This window comes from Emydura macquarii, unplaced genomic scaffold (genome assembly GCF_026122565.2).
Source record: "Emydura macquarii macquarii isolate MOO-44397 ecotype Brisbane River unplaced genomic scaffold, CSIRO-AGI_Emac_v2 contig_2422, whole genome shotgun sequence".
Classification (NCBI taxonomy): domain Eukaryota; kingdom Metazoa; phylum Chordata; order Testudines; family Chelidae; genus Emydura; species Emydura macquarii.
The window spans coordinates 37,284,809-37,296,993 of NW_027132559.1; the positions used below are offsets into that span (position 1 = coordinate 37,284,809).

The window sequence follows — 12,185 nt, forward strand, 5'->3', positions numbered from 1 at the left end:
TTCTCAGATTACAGTGCTTTCATCCCATTTCTCAGAGGGAGAATTTATAACAGTGTGTCTATTTTTATGTTAGTAAATCAATGTTTCCGTGATAATACATCACATACAATAAGTATATTTCTGGGCATGTGTTACCTGTACACTAATTAACTGCAAATACAAATTTTGGTGTTGCTTTTCTTTTCATATTCACGTGCTCTGTCAAGGGTCAGCGTTCTGTTTCCTGGCACCACAACTTAATGTCATGAAACAGACAAGCTTAGAAATCAACATCATGAACAAAGAGTGGCATAACTGCATCTTGTTAAAATAATCTAGATTGTTTTTTGGATCATACATACTTTTCTGGTCTCATATCTTCTAAAAAAAAGGGAGGAGGGAAGGTATGCTCTTAGCAAGACCCACTTTGTTATTGCTTTATCTCCACCTTTGTGATATAGCTGCAGCAGTAAATCTGAGGCCTTTAATTCAATATGAAACTAATCACTACAACCTACTATGAAGTTAGATATACAGTAGTATGAGATAACAGCCAATAACCAAAAAGGAATTGAAAGATTTTCCTTTGCAAAAGGGTCCATAAAGACAAAAGATGCAGTGATGCTGAATTTCCTCATGTTCATGACCTGCTGAGAGCTGATCTCATCAGCACTCCAGGCGCAATGCACTATCTGGTTATATAATATTTGTATATGCTGTTAATATAAATGATGACTAATAAGGGAGAAAACTGTCTGTAAGCTCCCTATGGCCACTGCTGTGTTCTCTTTCCAAGTTATTTTGGATACTCTGCTACAGTTTTACATGCTGGTAATTACATTTCCTACTAAATACAGTGCTTTCTTCCTGCAGCTCCATTAAAAGGCTGAACAATAACCCCTGGAATGGATTTACATGAAAGACAGCTGAAGCCGGTTGCCAGGGGAGCTGACAATGTTCCAGATACATTCAGTGTTCAAAGGATAAGATTCAGGATAGCTGGGGCTGTTGAAAGCTCCTCTGTCCATGTGGAAGGTACCCCCACAGGCTGAAATGAGAGAGACAGAACAGAGACTGAAGACTATATGGAAAAAATACCTCAGCAGAACTGGGCTAAGTTGCTAACTTGGAGAAAAAAACACTTGAAACAACAGTGGATATCCTTTCTCCCTGTTCGTTAAGTTCTTTGGGCATCAGTGGACAGAGCATTGGTTTAAGATCCCTGACAGGAAATCCCAGCTTCAGGAATCAAATACTTAAACATGCCAAATATAGCAAGGCACAAAGCTGGCCACTGATGACTTAAAGATAAAAAGAAAGGGCCCAGCTAGCGGAGGGAGCGAAAGTGCTAGGAAATTTGAATTTAGTCCAAGGTTTTATCCCTCTCTCCTTGGGATGTCAAGAGCTGGAAGCACACTGAGGCAGCAGCTTTCTCCACCCGTAAGTGGAAATGGTACTTGTAGCTAATGCTGGGCAGGTTCTGTAGATAGCTATGTACCAATGTCCTCGGACAAAAAAGAGAGTCAAGGCAATATGGGATTTTGAGTGCGGTGTCAGGGAACTAAGGAGAAATTGAAAGGGGAATCCTGGAGGGCTTCCTCAAAAAAATATATTGTTTAGGTTACAATTGCTTTTCTACCAGCTTCAGTAGGTGGACTTGCAAAATCAACTTACACGACAACGATGCAACACAGGTAGCATGGAAGCCTCGGGCAGTTCTGGCATCATTAGATACAAAATTTATAACAAAGGCATTGCTGAAAGAAGTGACAGGCTGTGGCATAACAGTGCCACAGTAACGGCCTGAAAATCAACAGGAACACAAAGGAAGTGAAATGTTATGCAGTGTGTATAAACACTGGCCTACTTATCTGGCACTAAACTAACACTAGGATGCTAATACTTATATCAGCTACTATTAAAGTAGTATTTTATTTGTGGTTTACAATCCTTGGCATATGCTGTAAGCTTCCCAATGATGTAATATTATGTCAACCTAGTAATGGCATAAAGTAGCAAAAGCTTTGGAGGTCCCAGCAACACTAAGGACTCCATTACTCCAAGTGAATATATATCAGGGGTTCTGAAACATTTTTTTCCTGGGACCCCCTTTGAAAATATTTCAGGCTGTGATGACCTCCCCACAAAAGTGATGACCCCCTCCGTGCCATGCCATCCTTATCAGCATGCACAGGGGCTGACAGCTCATGACCCCCCCCAAAATAACCTCGTGACCCCCACTTTGAGAACCCCTGATATATATGGTGAATGTGGTGTTACAGGACTTCAGTGAGGGATGGGCACATGAACTGTGCCAGAATAGGAAGTCTTCAGACAAAAGGGGGCTGATAGTGCCTGTGATGGCCTGGCCTGACATAAGGAGTTATGTGAGGTTTGGGAATAAAAGACAAAGGATCAAATTCTACTCACAGTAACGTCTCTGTAAATCAGAAGGTACCCCACTGCAGTCAAGGAAGTTGCATCAATATAATACCAGGGTAAGTGGGAGGAGAATCAAGCCCAAAGAGAAAAATCTGTTCTCAGTTCCTCAAATGAAAATCCAAGGCAACTCCATGGCTGCCAATGGGATTACTCCAGATTTACACCAGCATAACTGAAAGCAAAGGGCTAGACTGTGGTCTTGCGCAATAAAACCTTACTGGAGGAGAAGGGATCTCTTCTTGGTTTTACATCACAGCTATCGTTCCACTGGGGGAGGGAGAAATGTTTGTCCCCTTCTCCCTCCCAGTGAAATAGGTCCCAGGACACTCCTCCAAAGACTGAGAATCACTGGTGATCCTGGAGGACAGTCTGTGCACACTGTGGAGCTGGCCTCCAGCAGCTTCAACTGAGCGACAGTGTCAGCGATTACCCCAGCCATGGCTGCCATAGGGACTCCCTTACGAGGAAGATCGCATCTTGGAGAGATCATTTATATCAGTCTCTTGTTTGTATTGTATAAATTCCTGTGGTTTGGTGGAGCAAGGTTGTAAGCCCTTGGTGCAGGGGTTGTCTATTCTGTGTTTATACAGCATCTAGCACAATGGGGCCCTGTTCTCAGCTGGACCCTACCATTATAAACATGAATAATAATTAAATGATCAAATAACTAACTATATAAATATTATTCAATCTTGAATCTCACTCGGCTCATCACAGCTTTGAATCTGAATCTGAAGATGTTTTAAAACAATCTAGAGACACAAGAAAAAAGGCTACAATACCTCGAAGAGGAGCCTCATAGTTATCCCCTTCCAAAATCTCTACAAAATCCATGGTACAGTTACTTCTGTTGCCTTCAATAGCGAAGTCAGTGAATGACAGCGTAATGTGGTTGACTGTTTATAGCAAAGAATAAAAATGTAAGGGAAGGTTTTGCATTTCACATATAAATAATTACCTGCGTGTACAGAGTGGATTTTTTATGTTTTATTTTCATTGGAGAGAATGGATAGCAAAAGCTTAAGTGTCAGTTTTCTCTCCCTAAGTCAATCAGTGAACTAAATTGGTGTCTGTTTATTGATCATGAAATATAAAATCAGAAGTAGCTTTATTGTTTCATAGAGTGAGTATAATGGAGGTACTTATGCTTATTGGAAAAATACTGTTAAATCTTTCAGAATTTCATTATACTATATTGGAAAGGACCCTCTAGTACAGTCTGCTTCAGATTTAACTACTAAAGATTTAATACTTACAGACAAACAGAATTTTTTTAACAACCTAACAACTTTATAATTATGTGTTGAATTATACCCAATAGACAATTCTGCAGGTAAATATTTTAAACATATCTTATTTCTGCTTTTATAAGCCCAAGAAGTTCTGTCCTTTGTGATCTATAGTATAGAATGCTCTGCAATTCAAACAGGCTTTGCCCTGCTCTAGACTCACAATTAGCTGGATATTTTCAAAACATTCCATGTGTCAGTCTGACTGGTTAAAGGGCCATTCATTCTCACCCTCTGCTATGTTCATGTGAAATTGGATTTTCCATACCGTGATGCTCTAGGCTACATAATGAAAAGGAGGATTTGGCCCTCCAGATTTTTTACTGTAATACTGCTTTTTGTTTATTCATTATGTCCTCTTTCTTCCATATTTGCTGAAGATGATGAGAATAGCAGCTTGTCACACAACCAATACCTGATAATAGTTGTTCAAGACCTGAGAACACTCCTAGATTAGAACAAGTCAGAGAGAGAGGCCTATGATTTTAATATTGGGAAGATATATATGGGAGTACTATGAATCACATTTGGAGTGACTCAATCTTAATAGCGGGCATTATTCAGGCCTAGTACAAGTAGGGCAACTCCATTAATTACCCACATACACCAACTTTTGCACAAATATTTTTTGTCTACCCAGGCTAGGAATGGTGAACTATAGGGAAGTGAAATCACAGACAGAGGTGTTGCATTCAGCAGAGTACGACTGACTGGCACTCAGTGTTATAGTCTCTGCATGTTCTGTTCTCTTTTGTGTACCAGTTGAGTTAATCAATTACGGCTATCAATGCTGGTCCTCAGGGTATAAAATAAAAAGTAAATCACAGTGGGTGGCAAAAGTAAGGTGACTTGTTGACCCTCTCAGTACAAGCAGAACAAGCGCACCCTGCTGTTTCTTGCCAATGGCTAAATCCATTTTATATGCTCATGTATTGTTGACATGACTGTAACACTATGTGAACTGCATAACGAAGTCAGATATATGGAGGAACCCACATGATACATGGTGGAATTCTCTGATTTTCGTTTATACTAGTTCCATACCAGTGTAATGTATTGGCTCAGAAGAGTTACTCCTGATGTGCACCAATGCATGTGGGAGAAGAATCAGGCATACAGTCTCTCACTGGAGAAACCGCACCCTAGAGAAAGATGCTTTTGAAGATTTTGCACTTTGTAGATCAGAGACAGTTTTGAATGGCTTCTTTTTCTTGTATTTGTATCAGAGTCTATGTTTATATACCATATCTCCTTTTATTCTTCTCTGTCTAAATTAGTAGTAGGTGCTTTGGCAGATAGATTTTCATTTTATAACCCCTCTGTCCAGATGGCTCAGAATGATTTCTAAAATTCTGTTTGGGCTGAAACATTCCATGGTTTTAATAATTAGGTGATAATATCAGGTGAGCACCAGAGGTACGTTTGGCCACCATTAATAATAAACATTTACCTACAATTACTGCACAGTGTTATCTGGAATACCATAATATTTCCCTATTCTCTATATTGGGAAATGGCAGATTGTAACAGATAATATTGAGTGATTGTTGGCAAACGTTGTCCTTTTAATCACAACAATTGTAAACCTATGTCTACAATAAGGGAAATCTGAGAGCATGCCTATGCATATATGATTTTTGTTCTCCCATTTCTGCTTTAGTTTAAACTTATTAAAATAGCTCCCTCCCTTTCCATGCCAAAAAGTCAGTGACCAGATACCAGCGCTTCTCATGCGAGTCCAGAGATCGTCTCACTAACAGCTCAGGCTGCACATCATATTCAGTTACACAACTTACAATTCAGCCCTCGGGTCTCATAAATCTGCCAAGATAACAAAGTTGTAAACTTTTCTTTGTTCTGTTTTTCATTAAACCCTAAATCTCTTTACAGCAAAATTTGGTTTCTGACAGATTAAGAGAACCTCATTCTCTCCAACCTATCAGGAGGCAGGATTTCCTAAAGAAAAAAGGGAGGAATTTTGCATTGTTACCACAGCAGAGGTGAGGATATTAGTCATCCAGCAAGTTTCCCACAGAGATGTTTTTACTTACATGGCTCCTGGGCCTGAATAATCCAGCTGCAGTTCTGATTGTTTGGGTACTTGGCAGGATACAGAGGAGAGGAAATTGCTGTACCAAGTGAATCTGTCTCTATGAGGCTTCCGCATGCTTTAGAATAAAACACACACACAGCACATATATAATGCACATCTTCAACAATTGTAGTGGTCTAGGGAGTGATAAAATGGATGCAGCAGAACATAACATGCTCTGGTCGACTCCTCCAGGGACTGAAAATTAAAATATCCGAAGTGTTTGACAAATAATTTGCCAAAAACAGTCAACAAACCAGATCCTCAGCAATGGCAGCCACCCTTGTGCTTCCTCAGTCATGGGGCCACTACTCTGTGCCAGGATGACCCTCTAATGTAAGTCAGAGCAAGCCAGCTGCTAACAGCCCAAAAGGACCATTCTGGGAGCCACGCATTGTCAGGGTTTAGGGGAAGTCATAGCCCCATTTCCCTGATCATATGCCTAAGGTTGGCAGCTGTGATGAAGGATGATATAGGACAGGGGTGGCCAAACAGTGGCTCAGGAGCTCCATGTGGCTCTTTTACAGTTAAAGTGCGGCACGCAGAGCCCCCTATGCCCCCGCCCCAAACTCTGCCTACCAGACTGGGGTCGGGAGTTTGAGGCTTCTGCCCTGCAGTGGGGTGGTAGGGCTAGAGGCTTCTGCCCTCCAGAAGGGCACTTGCCGGGGCTCAGGGCTTCTGCTTCAGCCCTGCAGGGAGGGGGTTCTTGGGGCTTCTGCCCTGTGGGAGGCACCTGCTGGGGCTCAGGGCTTCGGCAGGCATGCCCCGTGGGGCAGAAACCCTGAGCCCCACCACCCCGCCCTGAAGCCCCGCGACCCAGCAGGTGTGTCCCGGATATCAAACTTCTGAAGATTGTTGTATGCGGCTCAGAGGATCAGTAAGTTTGGCCACCCCTGCTATAGGAGCTACTCTAATAGCTCTAATACTCTAATATCACCCAAGGATTGCCCTTGCATTGGCAGGATCCTCTTGTCTGGATTCTCTTGTGTGTGGCTGGATTAACTGGGTCTGTGCTGTATGAGTGAATCTTGTGCATGGACTGAGTTCTTTATGGCCTGCCCTAAAATGCCTTTCCAGACCTTGCTGCTGAGAGCCTGCAGAATGACCTATCTAGCTGTGGGTTTGGGGAAGAGCCAGGATTGGGTCTGATAAATTCCATTCCTCACTCCCTCTGCTGATAGTAAGAGCTTTCTGTCAAGTATCTATGTGCAGCACCTTGCCAGAAAGTATATTTTCAGGGGAGTTTGTAGGAGTGCTGAGCAATACTGATGTGTTTGTCTTGGTTTCGGCGCTCTGTAAAGTACAGGAACTTTATTTGTTCTGAGGGTGAAAACTTCCCATTGAAGGCAATAGCAAAATTTTCCCCTAGAGTGTTGCAAGTCCTAATCTCAAAGTATTTATCAGCAGAGTTACTGAATTTTCAGTCAGTGGACTTATTTGTGTTTCTATGTCTAGTCTGCATCCTACTGCCAAAAAATGTTCTGTCCTTGTAAAAACAAAAAAAGCATATGCATTATAAGATGACATTTTTTTACATGTTCACAAAACAGTGGGAAATGCAATGTTATTTTCCAAATACTTTCTCAGTAATATTGCTTAACAATACAGAGGCTTGGGAATTATGGGACAAAAGGAGGATGATATTGAAGAGCTGGTGTGGTTATCAAGTGATGGACAATTTAATGTGCCAATAAATAGTTCTGTTCTACATAAAAAGTAACAACAATGACAAATTCTACATTATTACTAGAATGAGCTATATAATAAATCTTTTCTAAATGAATTCATTTTATATTTATACTTTATTTTTAACTATTATTTTTTCCTTGCACTGCACAGACCCGTTTCCCCTGGGAGAAGGATGTACTGAATGATTGAATAGGTCTTTTCCCTCTCTAATTTCTACGGGAGAAGTATAGACTGTAAAAGTTTATAAAGGTTTTTCTTAATGATAAAAAATGAAAATGTTATCCATGTGCTGAATAAATAAAGGGTGAGATTCTGTGCTACTCTAAGAGGTACAGCAGAGAACTTGCAGCCTGAGGACTTTAAGTCATCTTCACGTATGCTGTTCTGGGGGCTGGAGAGGCTCCCCTGGTATAATTTAAACAGCCCTGGGGGCTGGCTACTCTATGGGAGCCTCCTTGCACTGCCCTATGAGCTTCAGTGCAGCCCTACGCTTGACACACCCTCTACACCAGGGCTTGCAATGCGGGATCCTTGGAAACCAAACTTACAGATGTCTCTCCAATGTTTAGGAAAAGGGAATCCTCCCCACATCCACAACCGGACTTTTAGGGTCCCTTTATTCTGCTCCAGCCCTTGTACCTGGTGTAAAGGTGTCAGAGCAGGTGTGAGGATCTCACCCTAAGTCATTTAATCAAAATACTTTGGTTTGAACCATTCTCAAATGAAAAGTATCTTGCCAATGTCCCTTGAAAGCCACATGGCATAGGTAGAGACACTGACACTGGATATAAGTTGTGATAGGATGTTGCACCTAGTAAAAGAGTAATTTGTGCTCAGCAGAAAGGATATTTATGCCATTCAGGAACTTGCCTTCTGTAAAGCGAGCGCTGAAACCCCTGTGCTGGATGCTGCTGTTGGAACGTAATCGGACATACATAACGTTCTGGGTGGATGTGATGGGACTGGGAAGCTGGGCACCACACAGTTTTTCAAGAAGTGGGGCTTCATTGTCTGGGCCATCAAATACCTGTATAAAAGAGCAGTGTGTGGAAAGAATAATTAGAACTTAAGATCAATACATGTGTCCATTTCCCACCCACTATATACCGCATTAGCCTTTTTGACAAGTGTTCATTTATACATATACCATTCTGGTATTTTGATATCCAGCAAAATGAAATTGATCTTGGTTTTAAAATCCTTCAGTCTATAAGGTATGATACCACAGGCTGTGTGCTCATGAAGAGAATTCTCTAGCACATTTACCTCTTAATAGGCTCAGTCAGGAAAAACATTAAACCCCCAAAAGCAGGGTAGAAATCACTGAGTTATGCAACGGAAGGAACTTACCAGCCTTATGGAAAAACTGTCCAAACCTATTATCCCCAGAGCAAAACTGTACTCATCAGAGCAAAGGCACCTGGCTTTACAGGCAGCAGGATTCAAGAAATAGTCCCAATACAAGTGTCTAAAATGTTCTTATATTTTTTAAAAATAGTAATTTTTTTGTACAAGTCATCTGCAAAATATATCACACCTACAAGTCTGGTGGCCTTCCCAAATGAGTGTTGATAAAACTTGCATATCATATCTCAGTGTCTATCATGTGTTCCACGTATTTCGACCTCTATACAAAACGTCTATTGTTATGGAAGCAATCCAGGAGCAATGGAAAACCACTTGTATAGTTTTCCCACATCTAAGTAATTCAATTGGTCCAAAATTAGGCAGAACACTTGGACCACAAAACAGTGGCAAATGACCCATATTTTTCTGTATATGTTTAACACCATCCCCGTTTCCATTATTTTTTCATTCTTTTGGCTGAAATCCTGAGTCATTTTTACTCAATCAAAACTTAAGTTTTGCCTCAGTAAGAACCTCAGGACTTGGTCTTACATGTAAATAACCTCCACTAGCATCAGTGGAAGCTATGAGTGTGGAAAAAAGGACAAGAAATCTCACCCAGAGTTTTCAAACCTAGGTTCCTAAAGTTAGGCAACTAAATCCATATTTTCATGCTTTACCATGGACTTAGGTGCCTAACTCAGACACTTCAGTTTGGAAATGTTACTTAGAGAAGGGGAGAGAAGAGAGGGACAGGGAATGCTCAAGATCTCAGCACCAATCGTGTGCGAGCTGCAATAACTCACACTTAATATACTATAGATTTAGCTGAATCGACCAGGTGGACTGTTTCAAAACAATTTGCAAAAGTGTAACTTACCCTTGGTGATCATGCATACAACACAGCATGCATAAACCATGCACCAATAAAAAGGACAGAAGCAAACAGGAAGAGGGAGGCTTTTGCAAACATCATTTTTAATTTCATCACAAGTGCTTTTCTTCTTCTATTTTTTTTTCTGTGAGTTTGAGAGAGATTTTATTTCTTCCATTTTGCAGTCTGCCAGATCAGGAGGTGAGAGACAACAAAGGCTTGACTTTAACTCTAGACCACTGCTTTTCAACCTGTGGCCCACAGACTACATCTAAGATTTCCAAAAAGGGGTCTGCACCTTCATTTGAAATTTTTTTAGGGGTCCACAAATGAAAAAAGGTAGAAAACCATTGCTTTAGACCAATTAGTTTCTAGTTGACACTGAATCAGAATTTTAAAACAAAAAAGAGAGAGAGAGAACCCACAAAGGAAAAAATTGGCTACTGGCATAGTGTGTTCCACCCTCAACAGCTTTTAAAGATCAAGCAAGCATGATTAAGAGATCCAAACTTTAATTGATTTAATTTGATTAAGAGTCCCACTAAGGCTATTGGCATTGGCTACATTATTTAGAAGCCTGTGTGTATGTTGTGAGTGGTGCTGATATTTGAATTTATCAGTATAATCTCATGACATGGGGAGGAAGGATGATCTAGTGGGCAAGATACTGGGTTGGGACATAGGGCAGCTAGGTTCAATTCCTGACTCAACGACAAACTTCCTATGTGACCCTGGGTAAGTAATTTGGTATAGACTGTGCCTCAACTCCCCATTTATAAAATGCAGAAAATACTTCTCTAGCTCACAGGGGTGTTGTGAGGATAAAATCCATTAATGATTGTGAGATATTCAGCTACTATTGCGATAAAGGCCATATAAGTAAGTACATAGATAGACTAAAATGACAACACTGATTTCCCTATTTCAAATATATGTTATGCAATTTATAAAGTTGTTTAGAAATGCATAGAAACACTGTGCTACAATTGAAGAATAAAACCTTTTAATACAATTTAATTTTCCAGCCTTCAATGACAGAAGGCCTCTGGGCACCTTACTAAAAACAATAACTAAAACCAGTATTTTCAAAAGGGCAACATGCCGAGATGAGGAACAGAGGACAAGCTCCCTGTTTAATCCAACCACACACCATACTTAGCTGATACTGTATTCATGAATTAAACATTTGTCTCCTGCTCCTCAAATTGCCCGGCTCTGTGGGGGCCTGTGAGAGAGTATTAAATGTACTATAATGTCTAGAGAAATAAGTGGCTGGTAAGGAGAGCCATGATAACCTTGCATTCAACCTTTTCCTACTTTCCAGCTTCCTGACAGAATCTGACCCTTAATATACAGTATACAGTATGAAATGTCGAATGATTCTTTCTCCGCACATGTGTTCTGTACATTTCTCTACTTAAATCAAGCTTCATGGAGTTAAAAACTGTAGAATGTTAATAGAAAATAATGACTAAACAAGTGACCCTGAGGAATTAAGTCACCTCACCTCTCTTTACAGTAATAATTAGATTTTATCTGACCACTGGAGCTGAGGACAGCTATTACATTCCCAGACTGGAGAGACTTCAGTTAGCTCTTCAATCGGCATAACGTTTTTGGCTTCAGTGGACTTATACTGATTTATAACAGCTAAGGATCTGGCCCTTAAAATGTAGACTATTACTAGGCTGCTGCAATTAAACTCTCCCACATGGGGAGATTTTTATAAATGAGTAAAGTAAGAGACTAATATTTGGTACCAGTGGCTCATTAGAATAAAGAGGACTCTCTGCTGATAATGTCATGAGAGGAGTAGAGAGACGTATACAGGCTTCCTAAATCAAGTATATTTGCTGCTTGCAGAGGGCTTTTGTGAAGAATAGTTACGTCCCTTTCTTCAGAAACCTAGCAATGATTTCTATTCCTCATATCTTGTTAAAATTCTGATCCAAGTATTAACCCACCATACATAATACTGAATACATATTTCTGTGAAGTTATGGCAACTAAAGATTCAGCAGCACCAGCAGTAGCAAATTTATATTTTCTGATCAGACTGTTATTTATTAGCTTTAACTATTTTGTAAGGCACATTTTGATACTGAGGATGGAATGGAATGTAAACCACCGTATTAAGGCCCTATGTCATGTAATGATCGAGTTTCTCCATCACTTTTGAAAGTTAACTTGTAAATATCTGACAGCTGAGATCCCTAATGTGCCTTATCAGGGGCGTTAGTAAAGGAAGATTATGCGTCTGTGCTTGGGACTTTTAATCAAATCCAAATCTCCTTTGCGGTGTTTCTCTTTTCCTCTATAAATAATAAGCATGACTAAATGACTCACTGTCTTCCTGTTGAAATCAGAACTGTCATGATATTTGTAAAAACACATGATAAAGAGAGAGAGAGAAAGCGTGTCTTCAGTCTTTTTAGCCACATTTAAAAAATCTCACTTCTGGCTACTTTCCCTA

The 12,185-nt window shown here is 40.3% G+C and overlaps 1 protein-coding gene across 4 annotated transcripts in view; it reads right to left on the minus strand.

Annotated features, from left to right (window-relative positions):
• Positions 1 to 12,185, minus strand: part of CUBN (cubilin) — a 196,380-nt gene that overhangs the window by 77,558 nt on the left and 106,637 nt on the right. For all 4 annotated transcript variants that reach the window (XM_067562300.1, XM_067562301.1, XM_067562299.1 and 1 more), the window contains 5 exons: positions 8,362 to 8,518; positions 5,762 to 5,878; positions 3,204 to 3,317; positions 1,654 to 1,782; positions 895 to 1,027 (listed from right to left, as the gene is read on the minus strand). In XM_067562300.1, the coding sequence (XP_067418401.1) occupies positions 895 to 1,027; positions 1,654 to 1,782; positions 3,204 to 3,317; positions 5,762 to 5,878; positions 8,362 to 8,518 (650 nt within the window). The remainder of the gene's footprint in view (positions 1 to 894; positions 1,028 to 1,653; positions 1,783 to 3,203; positions 3,318 to 5,761; positions 5,879 to 8,361; positions 8,519 to 12,185) is intronic.